The following is a 23,868-nucleotide window of genomic DNA, read 5'->3' on the forward strand; positions in this document are numbered from 1 at the left end:
AACAGAATACAGATCAAACAAACCCTGATATACCACCCAGCAGTGAATGGCCTGGCCACAAGTGTCATCGTGGGATCCATCCAAGCGGCCATCAACATTGGGAAGAACTGGGAGAAGGAACTCAAGTGCACTGTTTGGGCCTACAGGATCACTCCCAATAAAACAGGGTACAGCCCATTCAAAATATTAAGAGGCTGGGACCAATTCACCAAAGACAGCGTGGAAACAATGCACAGTACAAAGCAAGTGGTCTCCGGCGATAGTGCGCAGCAATCTGGAGAAGGCGCAAAAGATCTACACGGACCAATACAACATGAAGCACAATGTCAAAGACACAATGCTGGAAAAGGGGGAATGGGTCAAAGTGAAACTAGCACAATTGAGGAGGAAAGACAACAGCAAGTTCAGCACGCCTCTGCAGGTCAAAGAACTGTACACTAGGTCAGCTTTACTGAGTGATGGGAAGATATGGTCCCTAGACAGAATGTCCAGATGCCTGGAGGAAGAGGAAAACAACGGAGACATTGAAAAACACAGCGGGGCACACAAGGCACCAATATGGAAGAGGTGAACACCACCAGGACACAGGTGAATCCAGGAGACGCTGGGAGGCCGGCAAGACAAGTAGAGCAAGGTGCGAGCGGCGCTGTCACCAGGGACCCATCACAGGAAACTATCAACGATGCCCCACACAGTGGCAGCAGAGCAATGGGGGAAAGCACCCCACCGAAACAGACCCGCACAGGTAGGACCGTGGTACTGCCCAAAAAGTATTGCGAGTTCGACATGAAGACCTAATCACATCTGGGACTAAACTATCCTAGTCGTAACCCAGCAGTTTTGTATTCTTTCGTAGTGTTGTTAAAGGGGAGATATATAGTGTTGCGCTCCAGTGTTTCCCTGGCCTCAACTGAAGATACTAGGAGCGCGGGGGCACGACTACCGATTGTACCCAAAGCCACAGCGCCGGAGCTGGATTCCCCCCGGCGCCCTCCTGAAAATTAAACATACATAAAACTAGCCAAAGTGTCTGCCTCGTTCTTACCCCAAAGCCTCACTACAGCCTCACTACACACTTTATTTTTTAAGCGTGCCCGGGCCTATTTTTGATTCCAATCCAACCCTGGTAAGACTTAATAAATGTGTGAGGAATAGGGCTCTACTCACGTGATGTAGGCCAGGCCCTTGTTTATATAGGCCCCGGCCCTTACAATTCAATCTTCGTGATGGCTATGTGTCCACGCACCTCTTAGAACCCCACCCCACCACCAATTTTTATTATCCTACTAAAAGCCCTGAGAAAGTCTCTACTACACCTGCCTCTTTTTAGCAGGCACAAACGGCGCAATGAGAGAGTGAGTGGAAGAGAATGGGCTCACCCGAGCAAGAAATTAACATTCTCCTTCATTGTACTGAAGACAGCTCAAATGTGACGCCTCGTCAGGGGTAAGAGCTATCGGCCACATGCATCAACCTATTTAGGAAGTGCAAAATCGCTATTTTTAGCATATTCCAAAAATGCGATTGCTTTTAAGGAATCGTAAATTTGCGATTCCTTAAAAGCAATGCATGATTGCTTTTAAAATTGCGAATTCGCAATTAGGGGGTGCAAATTACCACGAGGGTGAACCTCGTGGTAATTTGCGAAAAAGAATTTAAATGCTCAAAATTGCATTTTACAAACTGTCATGTTACAGACACACATGTCCTTAGGACATGTGTGTGTGAAACATGCACTTTAAAATACATTTCAGGGGTGCAGGGGGGGGGGACCCCCCCTGCACCCATGGAATGCATTAACATTTTGCGAATCGCTAATTGAAATTCGCAAAATGTCAATGCCTTCCCATTGATTCCCATGGACCTTTTGGCCAATAGGAATCAATGGGAATTGCGAAATCGCAAATTAGAATTCGCATAATATTTGCGATTCGGTAAAAGTTGCGATTTTTACCAAATTGCAAATATTATGCGATTAAAATCATGCATCCCATTTTGCGATTCCTTACTTGCGATTCCCTAAAAATCGCTAATAAGGAATCGCAAAACCATGCAATGAAGCATGTGCCCGTATATGAATACAATTTTACAATTGCCGTGTACAGGTGCTCCCTCACAGGTTTGTAGGTGAGAGTCATACATTATGTTGTAATACGATATCAAGTCCACTGTTTCGTTTAACTACTATGTAATTCACTGTTCACAGAATTTACTTCGCACTCATAATTTAAGTTTTAATTATGTACTGGTGAACGTCAAACAAATTGGTACTAATTTTAACAATATTCAAAATAGGCATCGTCATAATAGCATATCCGGCCTTTAATTATAAAGGGATCGTGCTCTCGTTCAAAATGGCAGCCAGTTCATGTTATGGCCGGGGTGTGCTTACGCGGGGGCTTGGCTCTCGAAAGAGGGACGTGATTGGTGGGAGACCGCTTTCCTCTCTCTCTCTCTCGCTCTCTCTGCATACATCTATAAAGCGGGCCACAGCGTGGACGTGGATTCGCAGAAGCGTTCGCTTTTGAAGTACAGTTTGTTCTCGGGTACACCCAGTACCCTGCCCAATACTCGTCTCTTATTCTTTGTGGGTGCGAGGCGGGGCTCGTAATCAAAGGTAAGATGTTCACCTGGAGCGTTGTATACAGCTGACGTTGAGTAAAAGTGATGACGTGATTCCTACACGGTCCTTGCTTTAAATGGGCAGGTACCGAGTACATACACGTCTTTAATTTGAAAGTGATAGTACCTGCATTTCTCAGCACCGCTGTAATATATTTAATAGGAAAGTACCGGCACTTCTCAGGCGCAAACAGGTACTCTAAATATGGAGTACTTTTGAATTTCAATTTAAAGCACTACACACAGGGCTTTGAGTGGGATGGCTCCCTTCTGTTATTAGACTTTAGTTAATAAAAACGGACATCGAAATTATTCACTATCGAGCCCTATATTCATTTCAATACCTTCAGTGGCAAAAATACTGATTTCTTTTTGATCAATTAAAAAAAGTTATCCTTGTCGGCTATTCAGTTCCTGTTTGTATTTTACTTGCTTTACTTTATCGTGCATTCTGGAGTGTTACTCTTTTTTTCAGGATGTTGCCTTTCTGTGTTTTTTTGTTGTTTTTTTTGAAGTACCATATTATGCTTGTGTATTGCATATTTTGAACTGAGTCTCCTCTTGTGTTCACACGCCTTTTGGGCATGTGAACACAGACTGGGCCTTCCATAAACTTGGTCACGTATACTCAGACAACATGCATCTGATGGGTACGTAGGTTGTTGGGTGTATAAATGGATAGTTTGTGTTACGTTTGGCTGGGCGTGGGTACGTAGTTGGTTTGGTGAATGTTGGGTCGTTAGTGTAGTGGAATCGTTCAATGTTTGGGTAAGGGTGGATGGATTATTACGTTGCATTGTTTTGTTTTCCAGCGTTATCAATATCTCAACCTCTTGTACTGGTGGGTATGAATGTTGCAGCGTCTGCCACTGGTGATCTTGGCACAGGGCTAGAGCCAATAGCACCAGAACACCTTGCAGAGTTGGTGCAGCTGCTTGACAGTCTTGCACACCCAAACCTATGCATTATCCACTCCATTGCTATAATGCTCAGTCTTGGTCAGTGGGAGGTGTGGTGTCTATTACTTCAGATTTTCCCCACACGGAAAAGTCTGGAAGTATATGATCAAGTAACACTGTAAATTTCTTTAAGTTTGAAGTTCAGACCATTCACTGACCTACAGCCACTGCTCTCCCTTTAAAGATGCAATTGTATCTGCTGCAGCTTTTCTGTTGCACAGTAATGCATCTGTACTGACTGAGTCTTTGATGCACATGAGCTCGCCACACACCCTGTTGATGTTCTGGTTAAAGTTGTAGACTCAACAACCCAGTGAGTGAACTGATATTTATGAAGTTCAAACAGATACCCAAAGTCTTCCTTTTGCTAAAAGAATCTGACCAATACATCCGTCAACCATTAAGTTACTCAAGAAAGAAAAGTTTTCGGTTCTTTTCTAAATGAAAGCTGCTTAGCCGTTTGACGTAGAGATAGGTAGTTGGGCTTTCCTCTGGGTAGCTACAGTGAATGCTGTACCCCAGTTATAATCTTCGCAGCACGAGGAACTATTTAAAGGGATCTGAGCAGCCTACTAGAATGATATTTTAAGAAGTCTATTAAAAACTGAGTTTCATGGTATAAAAATCTTTGTTGCAAAAAGCCTTACATTTTATCCATCTTTGTACCTGGAGCCAGTGAATAAACCGCCACACCTCTGAAATGGTGTAACATTTTCTGAGACTGAATAGTGCCCTGACTGCTAAATTGTGGTTTCGTTGATGTTTGCCAATCTCTGCTTGGAAAATCGAAGTAGCAAATATTTGCATAATCCAGTTGATCGCTGAAATTACTAGCACTGCTCTTAAATTGATCTGCATAAAATGGAAGATTGTGGTGTGGAACAGATAGAAACAACTGGATTCATTGGATGTACAAGGCTAAGTTCCTTATCAAATATAAATCCTAGGCTCTTGAATTTCTGCGCTGTAACAGGTGGTCCAAGAGGCTTCGGCCAGAACAACCAACTCCAAGGTTATTTTCGCTTTAGTCTTAGAACCATTCAGTCTAAGGAAGGTGAGATTAATCCATCAGCATATTTAGTGATTTCAAACCTGACATTTTTAGCCAATGATTGCATTTAAACATGAAATCAGATTGGAGACCGAGCAGATCATTGAGGTACTTCACATAAAGATGGGCACTTTTTTGAACTATGCAAAGGTAGTCTCCCCGTAAATCTACTATCCCAAAAATATTTTAACTTTTTTAAAGGCTTTCCAAATACCATCACCTCCGCAATCCCCTTAATCGAGAGAAAATGAGCTGCTGTTTAAAATGCAGCAGATGTACCAAGCACAAAGAGACAGGTGTGGGTTCTGCTGTCAAGGTTTATCGTAAGTTGGGTTAACACTGATACTAGAGCAGCTTCTCCTGTTCTCCTGGGGCCAGGATGGAACCCCATTTGGCTACGATCTGGAAGGTTTGTATTTCAGCAAGCTAAAAGCCATTTGGCTATGACCTTTTCTTCAATTTTTGACACTGCTGGAAGCAGAGAACTGCACTTGCTCACTTTGCAGGGACAATGATTACGTTTTTTTGGAAGTGGCTTTACTACTGACAGCTTTAAATTATTAGGGGTTGAAACCAGGAGAATGAAAAGTTCAAAAGGGACGTATTTTCAGGTACCGTGGCTTGAGCTACCCTTTCAAGGTGTTAATAAGGCGGATTTTTTCCATTGGGCCTGAATTCTGTTTTCTTAATATACCCTCCACCTCTGCGTCAGATACTAATGGCAGTGTATTTGACAAATCTATCTCCTTTCTGCAAATTTGCCGTCCCCTATATATCACTATCCAGTGTATTACACTCTAGATTAATGTCCTTGTGTCCATGATTTTTTTCTTGTCACAAAATAAAGCCATATCATAAACAAAAGGAGTCCTATGAAGTTTTTACCAGTTTCATTACCATCTGAAACCGCATTTTATGGCAACCTTCTGCTGTATGACCACCTAGGAATATTGTAATTTGGCCTTAAATAGGATCTTCCTACAGCTTCTAAGTTTTCTTGAAATATGTATTTCTGGATGTCTTCGTCATATCTGCTTATCGAAATGCTCACTGTGTGGCTCACTTTTATTGTCTGTAGACTTGCAAAGGGGATATCGTAAAGAATGTGAAACATGAATCCATTAAGTCTAGCTACATTGGTGCACCAATAATGGCTTTTACTTTTTTGCTACAAAAGTCCAGATATATATCTTTTTTCTTTTCAGAAAACAAGCAGGGTTGCCACCCACAACTAAGCCAATTTTTATAATGGTAGCAACGAGTGCCCTGAAAACCAAGAACTTGGAATGCGTTTCAGATTTGGTAGATGCTGTAAAAAGTCCACAAGTCTCTGGTGAGTATGCATCTTTTCCATGCAATCTGCTTAACCATATTTGTTTGAGAATTGATTTATTCACAGTAAGAAAGTATGATAGTGGATCTTGCAAAATAAAAAAATATTAAGTTTTCGAATGAATTCACAAATATCAGAACACCAAAATATTAGTGTCTTCAATGTAAACATTTCAATGGTTAATTCTCGCAACTGATTTTCCTGTAGACATCCACCGAATATTCTGGAGAGACAATCAATCTGACTGTAGGAGAAAGGATATATTCATCTGAGTGGAGAGAGGCATAATGCACCCATTGGGGCAGGAGGGTCTGATGGGGTGGTAGATAAAATAGGACCTGCAACCACCCACACATCATTCCACACTCTCTTGATGCTCCTCAACACCCGCAGAGATGCTCCTCCACACCCGCTTACTCACCATACACGCCACAGAGACCGGGAACCTGACGCAGGGCAATGATGTAGATGTTGGGGACCTACTGTCCTTCACAGGAACCTGGCTGAACCCTGTAGTGGATTCTGAAAGTTGAGGGATGCACACCTGTTATCAACAGTTTTTTTTCTCCATATTCGTAATCATTAAGTTCGTGTTAGCGTGCAGATTGGTGTGTGGCATGCCCAATAGCCACCTAGTACGACCTAAGTATATGCGAATGGGACACGTTCATGCCCCAGCCAAATGCACAGCTGTACGCCGCCCTTGCGGCATTCAAAACTTCAACCATTCTTGTCCAAAATTTTCCATTTCTTTAAACATTACGCTTTCTTCCACTTCTGTATTCTTAATCCATTCTTAATGTCCACGTGTGACATATTCTTGGCCTGTTTTTTCAGGTTTCTAATATTCTGTGCCCATCCGGACCTCTTAAATAAATACGATTAATACCAGGCTCATCTCAGGCAGTGTTTATTTAATTAAAAACCCAATACATTTCGGGCGGCGCAGCGCCCTTCTTCGGGGGTCACTAAAAAATAATCAAACATGTACCAATTAGTCATCTGTGCTCGAAATTGCGTGTTTGGTAAAAACTGATCAACCCATTTAACGCTGTGGAAATATATAGCCTTGCAACCAGGACCATTTCTATACTATTAGCCCAAAGTGGTCATTAATCTTTCTCATAATACAACATTGTGTTTATCCGTGGTACCACCTTTCAATGTTCTCATACCATAAACACAATGAAAAGTATGCATGTGTATCTTTTTCTTCCCTTAATCTTCCATCACACCCTCCCGTCTCTAACCCTCGTTCTGTGTTGACATTTAAATTACCGTTTCTACAACAAACAGTTTAACCCTCTGACTTATTGTGCAAAAAAATATGCTTATATAAACGAGCCTGCTAGTAAACCTTAGCTCACTGTCTTACTCGTTTTTTACGGAGGTGCCTCCTGTTGCTACTATTCATTTTTAAACCCTCGTGGTTTCAACCTTCACTGGGGTTCCCCCTTGTTTAAAATGCTCTTAATAGTACAAGAGTCCTCTGTAATCACGTACCTGCCGAATGAGTCAAGAAGCCTCCCCCTTCTCCAACGGTTTTCGCGCTAAATTCAACCCCATCACCTGCATACTTATCCACCTGTGGAGCCTCCCTTCTCACCTCCTATTGGCCACGTATGTTCTAACTCACAACTCAAAATGCTTGTAGAAATTAATTGAAATGAAATTTGCTTTATAAAGCGCATGGCTGCCCGAGAGCGTTCCAGCGCTGAAGAACAAAGAGCAGACTGAAGAGGGTACCGTTAATTAGGGATCACTGGGAAAAAATGTTTTAAGAAGCTTCCGAAACTTCAAATAACTGGGTTCAGTTTGAATCATGCCAGGAAGGGCATTCCACAGCATTGCCGCATTAACCGAGAATCGACGGCCCCCAGAGCGCGCCTTCCTCGCGCTGTGGACCTTGGCCAGGTTTCCGAGGTCAGAACGGAGAGTCCGAGAAAAATTGTAAGGGCAGATCAAATTCCTAAAAATAGGGGGTCCCTTACCCTGAAGTGACTTGTGGGTTATGCAAAGAGATTTAAATTTTATTCTTTCACGCATCTGCAACCAGTGAAGAGATCTCAGTGCAGGCCTGGTCGAGGATCTTATTGAGGAGCCGGTAAGCAACCTTGCTGCTGAGTTCTGAGCACGTTGGAGGGTGTTGATGGTTGCTTCGGGTGCCGCCAAAAACAAGGCATTGCTATTGTCCAGTCTAAATAATAACCCCTGGATTAGCAGTTTCCTGGAATGGAATGACAAGAGTGGAAGAACCTTCCGCACAGACCGGAGTAGGCCATAACATATGCCGGCTGTTTTCTTCGCTTGGGTCCTGAAAGTCAGGTCCGCTCAAACCACACCCCTAAGCTTTTAATTTAGTCTTTCAGGGCGGGAAGATCACCCAGACAGGGAGGCCAGATGGATTTGGGTAAAGATGTTAGTTGGTGGCCCAGGAGCATACGCTCTGTTTTGGCTCCATTCAGTTTGAGCCGAGAGCTGGTCATCCAGGAAGGTATTCCCGAGAGGCAGGCAAATAGATTTTCCGAGCACCTCTCTTGTTGGGATAGCGAGACGACTAGTTGGTGTCGTCCGTATAGGTAACTATTTTAATCCCAAAAGGATTAACCACATCCTCCAATGCGGCCATATAAACGTTGAAAAGAGTAGGGCTCCATGAGGAGCCCTGAGGCACTCCACACTGGAAGGGGATAGATTTAGGAAGTGTGCTGCCTTCCCAGATCTGAAAGGTTCGGTTGCTCAAAGATGAGAGCCATTGCAAAGCCATGCCCGATACTCCCAATCTAGCGAGGTGCTGAATTAAAATTCCATGGTCCAGTGTCAAAAGCTGCACTTAGATCCAGGAGGATCACGACAGCAGATCCCCCTGAATCAAAGATGCATCTTGCCTCTTCCGCCACCGCTATCAGGGCAGAATCGGTGCCCTTTCCCGGGCGGAAGCCAGTTTGGGAATTACGCAGCAGCTTGTTTTCCAAAAAGGAGGAGAGCTGCTGGTGGACCATTTTCTCCGCGATTTTACTGAGGCCTGGTAACAGCGATATTGGGCGGAAGTTGGCCAGGTCAGAAGGATCGAGCCCTAGATTTTTTAGGAGGGCCTTCACCATGGCCTGCTTCCAGCTATGAGGGACAGCACCACGGGTAAGGGAGGCATTTAGAAGTTCAGTTGCTAAGGGGGCAATGTCATCTGAAATCCGCTTAAGAATATACATAGGCGCGGGATCAGACGGGGAGCCACTTTTCATAGAGGACAGAACTTTGCAAAAATCTTCCCTGGATATACAGGTAAAGGAATCCAGGAAAGGGCCAGGGGTAGGGGCAGAGTGGTCATCAGAATCGGGAATTGGCACAATATATGGTAGACTTTCTAAAAAAAAAATTGATTTTAGTGTCAAAGTCTGCTAATTGGTTACATCTTGCTTCTGAGCTCTCCTGCCTACTTGGAGGGGAGGGTACCTTAAGGAGTTATTTTACTATCTTGAAAGTTTCCCTGGACGAGTTAGAAGCAGTTTAAATTTTCTCATCGCAAAAGGATGCCTGGGATTTTTTTCAGGGAGGCTTTATAAAGCCTCATAGCAGATAGATATGCTGCTTTATTGTTGGAGGCCCAGTCTTTTCGCCATATGCGTTCTAATTTTTTGCATGTTTTTCTAAGATCTCCAAGTTCTATTGTGTACCATGGTGATTTAAAGACACTACTCTTCTTTGTTAGACTTTTTCTGGGTAGTACCACATCTAGGGAACTATTCAGCCAGTTTTGAAAATTTATATCCGCCACTAGTGGATCTGGCTCTGGCAGGGGAGCTGTTTGTTCAAGTGTCGGGGTCAATCTCTCCAAGGATAGCTTAGACCAAGGTGCGAGGTACTGTAACACGTGGTGAGTCCGTACAAGTTTTCCATGCAAACGGGACTAAAAAATGATCGGACCATGGGAGAGGCAGAGGGGGGCTAGAATCCAACCGAGTAATATTAGAAAATATTGGTTCCAGAAGGTGTCCTTTGGAGTGAGTGGCCTCTTTATTTATAAGATTAGCACCAAATCATTGTCCAACCAAATACTCACCTATTATTGGGGGGTATTTTATTTCTACCGTTACCAGCGCAAAGGAAACATGAATTTCACAAACTACTAGATAATCCCTCTGAGGGTAGTTCTCTAGTGTTTTGTTAGATGATTTCCTGGGTCCCATTTCCTCCTTGCTTCTAACAAAAGTGGTTAATGCACATTTCTCGGCAATATCCATGGTAAGCCCCACTAGTAGTCTAAGTCAAGAGCCCACTAATACTGTGTTAAAGTCAAGAGTTATTTTGCTGCAGCACTAACTAGTAGCAAGTTCCACTGGGGACGACTAGCCCGGAATCAGTCTAACTCACACCTCGCAGGATCCCAGTGACTGGAGTTTGACACTACCACTTTCACAGGTGCTGGAGGCAATTGATTCCGGTGAGTTTGCTGCACAGAACCCAAGCGGGTTGCACTCAGCAGTTTAGTCCTCTCACACAGTTGTGCTTCCATGCTGGCCAAAGGTTCTCAGCGGCTCCTCTTTGCAGTGCAAAGATCCTTGTGCAAAATCTTTCATCCCTCTAGTGATTAATCCAACCAGGTCACACGACCAGCTGGTCTGACACCCTCTGGACATCAGGGTTATCATATCCTTACAGGTTCCAGCCCTATTGGCACTGAGGCACTCAACGCCCGCCACTCCTGGCATACAGGGTTGTGGCACACCGCGCACAGGCCCTTACTGTATGGCCCTTTACTGTATAACAGTCTTCTCATGGCGGCCCCTCCTGGCATATGGGGTCGCCGCACCACACTATGCACAGTTCCGCCCAATCGGCGCAGCATTGCACACAGTTCAATTTAAGGCGGCCCTCCTCTGGCATACAAGGGTCGCCCACTTCATCCTGCACACGGGCATCGACCCAATCATTACAGCACTAGTCTCCTCACACCTTGCAAAGGAAGTAAACTCTAAAGGACTCCCCACTGGACCTATCTCACACCAACACTCTCTTCTCTCCTCACATGGCATATGGGTAAAATCTGCGCTATATAAAAAGGCATAAATAAATAAATAAAATACTCCAAGGCAGGTGGCTTTGGATACCCTAGCTCATGTCCCCTAACCCAGCAGAGAGAAAAGCAGGCATTGGCTACTAGTCCTGGCCACAGGTAGAAAGCTTGCGCAGCTTTCCCTCCTCACACAGCCCATCTGGCTGCACTGCAGATATCCATTTTGGGGATCGCAAGCTTTCCTTCTTGTAGTCTATTTCCAAACACCAAATGTGATTTAATCATATTACAGCAATCAGAGTGTCACTCTAGGCCTGGAGGTCCTCTACCGTAGGTAAGCCATCGTCCGGGGCAGCCGGAGGCTCCACAGTCAAACCCCTGTAATCGGCCCACCGTTTCCAGATTTTAAAGTGTTTCCGTGGGCATCCTCTGGCCTCAAACACGGGTCGCTCCAATCCCATAAAGCAGGGGTCTTCAAACTGTGGGGTGCGACCCCCAGGGGGGCCGTGGAGCAATGCAAAGGGGGTCGCGCCTTCACAGTCACTTCTGCCATGGCCTCCAGGGCTTCAGCCCCCCTCCTCCCCATCCTGTGTCTCAGCCCGGGCTGCTGCAGTGCAGCTCACGCTCCTGGGGCCTCGGCTGGGCAGTGTCTGGAGTCTTATCTCCGGCCCAAGTTTCTCACAGGTCTTTAAAGACCATTAGCATATTTACATGCCTTTGTTAACTGATTACCAAAGCTTCGTTTTTTTTATGGTTCCAGTACCCCCTGGGCCCCCATTCTGCCTATTCCTTACATTTGTATTTTTACACTTACTGCTGTAGTGTGCGAATGCATTTAATGAAAAGAAATATAAAGTTGGGTTGCTAAAAAAAACATGCCTGCTATGTGTTTAAAGATCGTGCAGAGACCTGCTCTTGACACTAAATTGAGTTATAAATAAAAAAGTATGTATTAATTAGTGATGTGACTTTTCTGTCTTTATTTTCTTTAATTATTAGTCATGGACCATTGAGGCATCCCTAGAACACAATTAAATGTGCTTTCTATTTATTGTTGCTGTTCTAAGTATTCACAGATAAGTGCAAAAAATACAGCTGTAGGTGACTGCTTATTTCTGGGCCATCAAAATAATGAGCTGGTAACCCTAATCATTAGACTGGAAGTTTGTTGCAGGATCAGCACATTATTTATTTCCTCCATCCTCGAATCCTGATTAATGCCATTATAGCAATAGTTTAACTTGTATCTGAAACCCTACGCCTCAAGTTTTTGGGAATGCACCCTGCTTTCAAACTAGTCACGTCTCATTCTCGCCTTCACTTTCACGTTCACCCTGCACTCCCAGCGATCACAATGCACTCACACTATCACCATGCACTCATAGCGATCGCCATGCACTCACAGCGATCACCATGCACTCACAGCGATCACCATGCACTCACAGCGATCACCATGCACTCACAGCGATCACCATGCACTCACAGCGATCACCATGCACTCACAGCGATCACCATGCACTCACACTATTCACCCGCTCACCCTGCTCTCACCATGCACTCACACTATTCACCCGCTCACCCTGCACTCACAGTGATCACCCTGCACTCACACTATTCACCCGCTCACCCTGCACTCACAGTGATCACCCTGCACTCACAGTGATCACCCTGCACTCACAGTGATCACCCTGCACTCACAGTGATCACCCTGCACTCACAGTGATCACCCTGCGCACTCAGTGATCACCCTGCGCACTCAGTGATCACCCTGCACTCACAGTGATCACCCTGCACTCACAGTGATCACCCTGCACTCACAGTGATCACCCTGCACTCACAGTGATCACCCTGCACTCACAACATTCATCCGCTCACCCTGCTCTCAGTGATCATTCTGCACTAAAAATTTGCTTGCATTGTTCACTCTGTACCTCACCCTGCAGTCACACGAGCACACTTCTCACCTACACTCATGTGACACTCCACTCACCTGTCACCCCCCTTACTGCTCAATCTGTAGCTCACTCAAACAAGGCCATCACTAACCATGCACTAATTCGTCCCACTCTGCACTTACAGCCGAACCCAAATTCATATGGTCATCTCACTCACCCTAGTCACTCCTTTTACCATACACTCACACTGTTGCATTGCTCACCGTGCAGTCATATAGGTACTCTTGTCACCCACACAGTGCGGAAGGTTAAAGTGCCGGGTACAAAGAAGATGTACCATGCACATCACAGAACTGAGTGTGAGTAAACTATGAGTAGCGCTACAAAAAAATGAAATGTTTGTCAGACAGGTGCTATAGAGAGATGAGGTGTATTGTTGGTGAGTGGTAGTGAGGGAATTCAAGGAGAAGGTGGAAAGACTGTTGCACTGTGTGCGACCAGTGCTTGGACAAGCCCTGGCTGGGAGTGTTAACCCCCCCCCCCCCCGAAGTTCAGGTCTAGTGGATCCCCTGATTCTTCCTATTTACATTTGTAGTGCGCTACTGTTACCAAAAGGTGTCCTGGGGCTAATAACCATCTGCCTGAAATGTGAGAGAGGGATCCGGGTTTGGGAGAGGAGAGGAGAGAAGAGAGGGATGGAAGGAAGGGGGTGAGAGGAAAGGGGCATGGGTAAACAGCTTAACTCTGCACAAGACCACCACGGTTTAAATGCACCCTTGCTGCTCCCGGCCATGGCCAGGTGAGCTTCTAATGTGGCAGCGCGTATTCCTGCGGATTGGGAGGCTCTTCACAGAGGTTGACTAGACATCTTTCTCATGTTAATTGCTGTATTTTGGTTATAAACTGGTATTGATGGGGTGAAATCTTTCCTCAGTATTACTGTGTTTAAAGAAATTCTAAATAATAAAGTAATGCTACCCCAAAACACGCAGCTTCACAGAACATTATTTACATTTTCAACTCACACAATTTAGTGAAGCCTGTCGCATAATTTGGCCCTCACCTTCCTCATAACCTAGAGGTTTAGAAATTTTTGTCAGGATAGGGTCCTTACGCTTGAAAATGTTGACAGGGGGGTCTCGGCATCCAAAAGTTTGAAGACCTCTGCCATAAAGTAATCAAGACCTGCCTTCCAGGCCCCCAGTGGAGGAGCCGGTCACTCTTCCAAGCCCTCGCCAGGTCTCGCTTAGCCACCACCAGACCCAACAGCAGAAGGTGCCGTTTGTAGATATTCCCGCCCACATTCTCCAAAACGTGTAGAAGACCCAACCGGGGGGAGCGGGGGAGATCCCACCCCAGCACCTCCGACAGACCGCTCCAAACCCCGCTCCAGAACCGGGTCAGACCAACACAAGACCACACCGTATGCAACAGCGTACCTCTCTGTCCCACAACGCAGGCACTCTGGGGATGCAATCAGGCCCGCCCTCCACAATCTCTCCCGGGTATAGTATGCCCTGTGCAGATATTTAAACTGGATCAATCGGAGACGTACTGCGATTGCAGCCCCACGTGGGGACTCCAAGGCCTCCCTCCAATCGTCCTCGTCTAAGGGGCCAACATCTTTTTCCCAGGAGTCTTTGAGCGGGAGCAAAGAAGCAGAGCAGTGAGTGACTAGGGTTTGATAAATTCGGGACACCTTCTTGTCTCCCAGGTCTCCCATAAAGATTTTGGCTTCCACTGGACTGAATTCCGGCAGTTGCTCCAGGCCGACCAAGCTTGGAGCAAGCGCGTGGCGGAATTGTAAGTATTTAAAAAATTGGGATTTGGGCATATGAAATTCCGAACTAAGGTCCTGGAAGGATTTAAGTGTAGTCCCAGTCAGAACATGTCCAAGGGAAGAGATTCCAAAGGAATCCCAGCCCCCAAATCCTGGTAACGAGGACAAAGCGGGAAGTAGTCCGTTCTTCCACAATGGGGTCTCCGCTGTCAATTTACCCCACCATCCCATGCGGCGCAGCGCCTGGCGCCAGATCGTGAAGACCACCTGTGTGGCCTGAGGCAATTCTTTCCGCAGCTTGGCCGAATACAGTAGTGTGTGGAGCGTGGTGTTGCCCATCAACGAGCGCTCGAGGGCATATGCAGGGTCTCCTCTATCTCTGTACCACCATTCGTTAAGAACTAATAGGCGGGAGGCCTGATAGTAAGATAAGAGATCCGATGTGGCCAGCCCTCCACAGTATGTGGACAGGAAGCATGCCTGCAGTGCCACCCTGGCTGCGCCCCCCGCCCATAGAAAGCGGCCCAGCACTGAGTTGACTCGACGAAACCACTGTGGGTCTATCTTATGTGGGTGATTCTGTAATTGGTACAACATGCGCGGGAGTGCGACCATTTTGAAAATCGCAGACCTTCCAAAGATTGTAAGAGGCATCCGGGACCACGTCTTGATGTCTGCTTGAACCTTCTCCCATACCGGCAGCACGTTGCGCTCCCACGCTATGTCAGCGGACTCGGACAGGAAGACTCCCAGATATTGCAGTCCCCCAGCTGCCACCTGTAATGCCGACGCCCAGGGGTAGACACCGGAACCCCCGCCCAGCACCCAAAGGGTGGACTTACGTGGATTGAGGAAGAGCCCCGACAACTCGCCGAATATGCGCATAATCTCCAAGATACGGGGGCCGGACCGGTTGAGGTCTGTAAGAAAGAGGACATCATCCGCATAGAGTGCAATTCTATCGGAGAGTCCCCCACTCCACACAAAGCTGCGAAGCTGCATCAATACGCACCCAAGAAGCCAGGGGCTCCATGGCCAACGCAAAGAGGTAAGGGGATAATGGGCACCCTTGCCGGGTCCCCCGGCCAACCAAGAATCTCTCCGAGATCGCCCCGGACACCCGCACGGAAGCAGTTAAATCAGTGTACAGTAGTTTGACATAGGAAATAAACACCGGGCCTAGGTTAAGGCGTGGTAGGAGGGGCGAATAGGTAGGTCCAGCTTACAGAGTCGAACGCCCTATCAATGTCCGCTAGCAATAAGGCCGCCCGCTCCCCAGAAGCCCTTATGGCGTCGATGGCCGTCTGCGCTCGCCTGATGTTGTGCCGTGTCGCCCTATGCGGCATGAAGCCCGCTTGATCCGGATGTACCAGGTCAGCCACGTATGGGAGGAGGCGATTAGCCAGTGCTTTTGCCAGTAATTTAGCCTCAAAGTTGAGTAGGGATATGGGGCGATACGATTCGTGACGGTCCGGGGGCCTACCGGGCTTCTGAAAGACCACAACTTCGGCATGGCGCCAGTCTGCTGGCATGCAACCCCGTTCCCTCGCCAACTCCAGCGCTTCCCTATAATGGGACCCCAGTTGAAGATTTTATAAAATTCACAGGAAAAGCCACTTGGTCCGGGCGCCTTCCCCGTGTTGAGTTACCCCAAAGCCTCACCCAGCTCCTCCGCTGTGAGGGGAAGGTCCAGGGATTTCCTTGTGTCATCGGAAACAGCCCGGGGGGGGCAGATCCGCAATAAATTTGTCAATCCCATCAGCCGGGAGGCAGTCCCGTTGAGCATATTGATCTGTGTAATAGTGGGCAAAACTCGCCGCCAGAGCAGCTGGGTCTGTAATAGAAACTCCCTCCCTGTCCGTGAGACCCGGCAATGTAACTGGTTGCATGACGTGTTGACATAACCTATGGAGCATAGTACAGGACTTATCTCCCCACTGATACACCCTGCTCAGAGTGGCCAGCCATGCCTGCCAAGTCGTCCATCAAAATAGACGCGTAGGACTGTTGTGCCTGCAGGAGCAGCCGAACCGCCACCCCGTCCCCCTCTCTCCGACACCGCTGTTCTAGGCGTTCAACCTGCGCCGCCGCGACAATAGCCTCCCGACGACGACGGGCGGCCGCGCACCACGCTAGGTCTACGCCTCTCAGTGTAGGCTTAATTGCCTCCCAGACCGACACTGCGTCGACGTCCTCGACCAGATTCTCCTGCCAGTAATGGGCAATCGCGCCGCGCATGTGTTGAACATAGTCTGCCTGTTAAAGATGCCACGAGGACATCCTCCATCGGAACGGCTGACGCTTCCTATGTAACTCTATCTGTACTGCGACAGGAGAATGGTCGGACAGTCCCCTAGGCAGAATTTTGGCTTCTCTTACTCTGTCAAGGAACGCTCCTGGCATGAAAATATAATCCAGTCGAGAAAAGCAGCCATGCACAGCAGATACACAAGTATATTCTCTCACCGTGGCATGCATATGTCTCCAGACATCCACCCAGCCCAGTCCTTCAACCGCCGCACTGTCTGGTAGGGGCAGCCGCCACCATCGTGCCTTGCAGCCTCTTGCGGTCCATGCATACATCCATAACATCGTTCCAGTCACCGCCCAGCACAGCCAGGGATTCCGGGATGTCCGCCCACACTTCAAACAGCCGCTCAGCCAGGGACCACTGCAGCGGGGGAGGAGCGTACACACTCCCAAACACTACCGGTTCAGCACCAATCATACCCTTAATAAAAACGTAGCGGCCCTGCGGGTCCAACCATTGTCGCTCATGAATGTAGGCCAGTCTGCGGTGAACCAGAATAGCAACCCCCCTCGAACCCCTGGAGAACCCGGCATGAAATACCTGTTGGTAACCAAATCTCTGCAGGCTTAGCACCTTTGTCCCCATCATGTGTGTCTCTTACAACAGCAAAACATCTGCAGCCTCCCGCTTACCCCATTGCAAGACCGCTCCCCTCTTAATTTTGTCCAGCATCCCCCTGACATTCCAGCTTAATATTCTCATGGACTCCCTAGGGAGTTCTGAAAGCGGTAAATCATCCATAGTCAAGTTGGAAATGACCCCGAGGACCCCAGCACCCAGTCCAGACACTCCACTCAAGTAATGGTACGGCATTAGGAATCACGTGCAAACCCTCCTGACCACCCCAGACCCCCCTCCCTACCCCCCCCTCCCTCCCTCCCTCAAACCCCCCCCCCCCTAACACACCCTCCCCCCACCCCTACGCTCCACGGAACTCTGAAGCATCTGTCGCGGCATGGGGAACCTCGGGCCCAAAACAGAGTGTCCAAGGCCAACCATACCAATGGATCCCAACTATTCCCTCAAATGATTAAACTTCCCCTCAGGGCCACCCCCCACCCGTGGGGGATTAGGCAGACCCATAAGAAAAGCGCCCCGAACCCATACCACCACCCCCCTTCAGCATTAGCCTATGACATCATGGCAATTTGGTGGCATTGTCACAAGCCAGGGTAGGCCCAGGCCATTATCCGTGGTGTGCCGCGGCACTATGCGCCCAATGAACAGTTGATCAGGTAATCACAACCCATCCTCGAGCCATCCCCTCGGTGAGTCCTCAAAAGCCGTATAGGCTCGCACACTCAAGAGTTTAATTTTCCTTTCCAGACTGATCAGTGTCAAGTTGTCTCATCAGGCTGGCCATTACGAGAGAAGGACCGCTTCCGTGACCTGGACTTCCTGTGTCGCTTACTCCTGGTAGCAGGGTCACCCCTCTCCTGTGAGGATCCTCGCGACGGGCCAGAGCCCAAGTCCGGCTGGGCGTGCGGCCGGACCTGATGTCTCATCAGTCCACCTGAAAACCTCCTCCGGGGAATCAAAGAAGTGAGTTTTCGACTGGAAGATGACCCGGAGACTGGCCGGATAGAGCAAGGAGTACTGTATCTTCAAGCCACGCAGCTTAGCTTTCGCTGCCATGAAAGAGTGGCGTTGCTGCTGTACGAGTTTAGTATAGTCAGGGAAGATCATAATTTTATGACTTTCAAACATGAGTGTCTCCTTGGCTCTTGCTTCCCGTAAGATGACGTCCCTGTCGTGGAAGTTCAGCAATCGGGCTATGACCGGACGAGGTCGTTCTCCGGCTGGCGTTTTTTGCGTCAGGGCTCTGTGGGCGCGTTCAATCACGAAGCATCGCAACAGGGCGTCCTGGGGAACCAGCTCTCCAGCCATTGTGTCAAGAAGCTATCCATGTGTCCCTTCTCGCAATCCTCCGGAAAGCCCACGAAGCGCAGGTTGTTTCTGCGCGCCTGCCCTTCCGCGTCCTCCTCTCGGAGCGCCAAGCCCTTTTGGATTCTTTCCATGGCCGCCACCTTCTGTTTCAGTGTCCCCACATCGCCCTCCACTCCAGTAATCCTAGTTTCTGCCTCCGTAATGCGGGCCACGGCATTGCGAAGATCCTGTCGCAACAGAGTGACATCAGCTCCCACCGCTCCTATTTTAGCGTCCAGCATGTCCCGAGATTGGGTAATCGCCGCCATCAATGCCGCGTTGTCGGGCCCCGTACCCTGGCCACCCCCGGAAGCACCAGGCCCTCCAATAGGCCCGGTAATTTTGTCGATGGGTCCCTGCTTGGCGGACCCGCTCCCTCCACCGCCCCTGGTCATGGCTGGGTTACTCAGGGAGGGCAGTCCAACTTCAGCAGCCAGCAGAGCTCCTCTCGGTCAGCAGCAGGCCAGGTTGGATGATGTCTTAGCCCCAGAGTAAGGTTCTCCACAGGGGGGGTTCCTCCACCAATAACCGGTTCGAACCGGACCCCAGTTCAGTCCCAAAGGCGCATCCAGAGGGGCAGCAGCAGTCTCACCTGGTGCCACTATGCAGCTGACATAGTTTTTGTGCCAAGCAGGCCCCTCCCAAGCGTCCACTCCGGGTGCCAGGGGTCCACCACCTCACCAGTCAGTGCCCCAGAACGTTCAGGTCAGCCCAGGCCTTGACACACACTGTTAGAAGGCAATGCAAATCGGGACCCAGGCACCAGGCTCCTTCAGCTCCGGGGCAAGTCACGACCGGAGGCGGCCAACCGTGTCCGGGGCTCTTCAACAGGGGGGGGAGGGGGAGGGGGGGGGGGTCTCAGCGCGCAACAGTTCCTGCCCCACTCCGTCTACCGGGTCTAACATCCACCCCCACTGGGGCTGTATGTACTCACTGCTCGCTCCACGATGCAGCAGACGCCGTCCCACAGCTCCTCTAGGGGTCCAAATGGCACTCCGGCAGGGCCCACAGTCGGCTACTGGGCAGGAAGCACAACCAGGGTGTCGGCGTCGCCCCGAGACGGCAAGCGGGGCCGCCCAGGTCGCAGTTCAGACCGGCACCATTCACGGTCAGGGAGCTCGAAAATCCAGGCCCCGGTCTCAAGGCCTACGCTCAGGCTTCTGTCGTCTCTCAGTGCCCCACCCTCTCACAAGGCCACTTAGGAGGCGGGGGGATGCAATGGGGTCTTCGACCCTCACTCCGACGCCAAGTCAGCCGAGCCAGGCGGCACTGGAGATCACCGCCGGAGGTCCGTTCCAGGGACGCCTGTCCTGGTCACCTCCAAAATCGAGGCCCCGGCTGCGCACGCCGGGACTAGGCCTCAGAGAGCTGCAGCTGTGTGTTCAGCTTCAGGCGGTGCAGGAGCTTAGTCCGGCACACCGATGGGTTCTCCACACCTAATGCCACCAGTCTAGGTCGGTGTATCGCCTCGTGGGTCCGGGGAGCCAGGATAAATGCTTTGGATTATTGTTGGGCCGGCGGGAGCTCTAACAAGCTACGTCCACCATCTTCGCCCGCTAGGCCACGCCCCCACAACCCTCTTTTTAGTATGAAAAACGTTTGTGACCCATCTAGCTTCAATTGAATTTTTTTTTCTTTTTATGTAATAAAGCGTCCTGTGGTAGCGCATTATTCGCAGACGGCACATTTACGACACGACTGCAATGGTCACTACATTTGCACAGACCTTCAATTTTATAGAAATAACTATTTTGCACACAAAGGATAGGTGGAAATCGGGTTTCAGTGAACTTTGATTATTTGTGCAGCACCAAGTAAAGTGGTTCGATTTGTTCTGATGCTACTGCATCAAACTTCAGAATAAAAAAAATGCTTAATTTTGTTTTCCTAACTGCTGAATGTGTGGAGTTAATTTACAGGTAGTTACGTTTTGTTAGGAAAAATGGACTTCCTCCAGCTTTCTGTTTATACTTTGTTACCCTGCAGGATTGTCACATTATTCACTTTATTTTTCTTTCTCTAACCACAAAGTGAGTGGAGTTTGCAAACACTAGTCTGTATTAAAAAAAATGTATAATGAGCAACAGAAGACCTATCCTAAGCCTGACCCTCCACCTCCCCCTCCAGTTATGTCTCACCTAGCTTACAGGAATGCAGCAATTCACACCTGGCTTGGAGGGGGTAACGGGTGTTACTTCTGTCCATGTTTCACCATGCAGGCTGGGTCTCCCAATCCAGGGCCTTCTATGTATTGTACCATCCACAGGCACACATACACCCACTGAATTTACACACACTGCACCACACTGCATCCTTAATGCACCATACCGCTCATTGACGCACATACATCCAGCATATGTATTTGCTCTGCACCCACTGCTCAGTACTGCATTTTCCCTGTATTGTACCCTTCCCAGGAACACATGTTCAGCACAGGTACACTACTCATTCTCTGTGCAGCACTACACACCAAACTGATGTAGGCCAAGGGTGAGTTAAGCACAAAGCAGCGGAACTTTGAATGAGTTAGTCTGTAGGCTCCACTCCAATTACACAGGTTAAAATGGCCCTGTTCATTCTTAATGATCACTACGCAGTATGCTTTTATACACCTACACTGGACAGTGGACCAGAAAAAACCAAGAACAGCACCAGCCCCTCTGTTTGTACAGGCCAATCAGTGTTTTAAATCCAAAAATATATAAATTCTGTGTGCCAGCTCCAAAGATGCCCCCTGTCCAAGGGCACCACCCTTACAGCAGGGTAAATTGTGAATGTTCCAAAATTTGGCACAGCACCACTTGCACAGTAAGTCTAATCAAATCAGATCACTTTGAGTCCTTATTGAAGCGCCAAAACTTGGTGTTTATTCAAATACTTTTATTTTTACTTAAGTTTATGTACCACAGCCAGCCAACGCGTTTCGTTCTGAACAGAACTTCTTCAGGGCGTTCTTATTTCCTTCCAATTGTATTGGTCCTATAACCCATATGATTCGAACAAACTAGAGTAGTTTATAGCATCTTCAAAGTGAGTCTTCCAAAATATAGGGCGTGATAATCCAAATCATTCTCAGGAAATATCATAAACCACATTTGTGGGTCATATCTGCCCAAACTCCGATATTCCGAGCAAAGGAAAAAAAACAGCTGGTGGGTTTTTTCAATTGCTAGGAATATCGGCGTTTGGGCAGATATGACCCACAAATATGGTTTATGATTTTTCCTGAGAATTATTTGGATTTGGATAATCACGCCCTATATTTTGGAATTTTTGGGAAAACTGACTTTGAGGATACTATAAACTACTCAAGTTTGTCCAAATCATATGGGTAAAATTGATACCTAGTTACTCTGAATAAGAATGTACATACAACCTGTCTAACATTTAGAAGAAATATCTAGTTATATAACAACGGGATACCGATACAATTGGAAGGAAATAAGAACGCCCTGAAGAAGTTCTGTTCAGAACAAAACGTGTCGGCTGGCTGTGGTACATAAACGTAAAGAAATATAAAAGTATTTGAATAAACACCAAGATTCAGCGCTTCAATAATGACTCTAAGTGATATGATTTGATTTTACTTACTGTGCAAGTGATGCTGTGCCAAATTTTGGAACACTACGCAGTATGCGGCCACCACAGTTCTTGTGCTGATTAACTTCTGGTGAAAGCAGTAGCCTCTTGCCACTGAGGGTAGTACATTTGGCCTCCCTCCACGTCTGAGACTACACTCCATGAGTATGTCATAGCGCACACTCCTGATCGGATCAAAATCTTCATTAGGAATCTGGACATGAGTACAATTGGGTACTTGGAGCAGGGGTGCACATCCATTACCTTTTCCATTGGAACACGTCATAAGCCCGGAAACGGAATGGCCATTAGACACAAGGACACAATAGGCTGCACCACATCCATGGACACGTTCTCCAACCTGGAACAACGGTAATTCAAGCTCTACATCACAGACCACTTTGCCCAAAGTGACACTCGTATACATGAACTTTGTCCCATAATTCACCTTCGATGCTAGCAATTACATCCTGCTGCAGACCTGAACTTCCACCTGGAAAAGCATGCCGACCGCAATGTATAAGCACTCATCTAAGCCTTGAAAGCGTGGGCCTCACTCCACCAGTAAAAGGACCTAACCATGTTGCCAGGCACCTCCAGGACCCTATTTTTACCACCTTTGACAAAATCAGTCGCCAAGCCCACACCAGTCCCCTGGCCAAGTTCAGCACCCCAGTCCAAAGCTCAACCACCAGGCCAGCCTCCTGAAACTAACAGCATAACTGACTAGTACTGGAACACTGCACAACACCCACTGACCTGAACACAGCAATAGCCTCCCAAAAGCCATCAATTTCAACAATTGGATCACTTCCTCTGCCAACTCCCTGGCCCCCTCAAACACAGCAGCACAAAAAGAACCAGACCAGTTGGTGCACTGCGGAACTCAGACTGATTAAATGGTGGGGTGCAACGATGACTGCACCGACAGAAGGAAAATATCTTCACCATTTTGAAAGATTATACTTAGGCAGCAGCCACCTCCATCTGTATAACTTGGTTGCAGGATCTCTGCAATAAGATCTCTGTATTCTTCAGCTACAAAACCATCATTTACAGAAACATCAACTCATCACTGGACCCAACCGATCTCTCAAACCATTTTCCGATCTTCCCCAAACAACCAATGCTAAGCACATGGCCAGTCATAATCCCAGAAGAAACCGCAGCCATCATGGAGTCCATCCATTCAACAGCCCATCAGATCCCTGCCTCCCCGCACCTACTCCAGGGATCTATAACCAGTCAGCACCATGCTCTCATCCATTCTTTATTCCTCCACCTCTTCTGTGACCTTCCCAGATGGTTGGGAACATGCAACTGAAGAAACCCTTTGCAGATCATTCACCAACACACCAATCTCCCGGCTACCATTTCCTGGCCAAGATCTTAGAGAAC

General features: G+C 47.9%; 1 protein-coding gene across 1 annotated transcript in view; it reads left to right on the top strand.

The window, feature by feature from the left end:
- The first annotated feature begins 2,600 nt into the window (after window positions 1-2,600).
- The window catches only part of DDIT4L (DNA damage inducible transcript 4 like), a 119,308-nt gene continuing 98,040 nt past the window's right edge, over window positions 2,601-23,868 (top strand). The window contains exons 1-2 of the mRNA XM_086963134.1: window positions 2,601-2,617; window positions 5,838-5,965. Of these exons, the coding sequence (XP_086819260.1) occupies window positions 5,881-5,965 (85 nt within the window). The 5' untranslated portion in view covers window positions 2,601-2,617; window positions 5,838-5,880. The remainder of the gene's footprint in view (window positions 2,618-5,837; window positions 5,966-23,868) is intronic.

This window comes from Lissotriton vulgaris, chromosome 3_1 (genome assembly GCF_964263255.1).
Source record: "Lissotriton vulgaris chromosome 3_1, aLisVul1.2, whole genome shotgun sequence".
Classification (NCBI taxonomy): Eukaryota; Metazoa; Chordata; class Amphibia; order Caudata; family Salamandridae; genus Lissotriton; species Lissotriton vulgaris.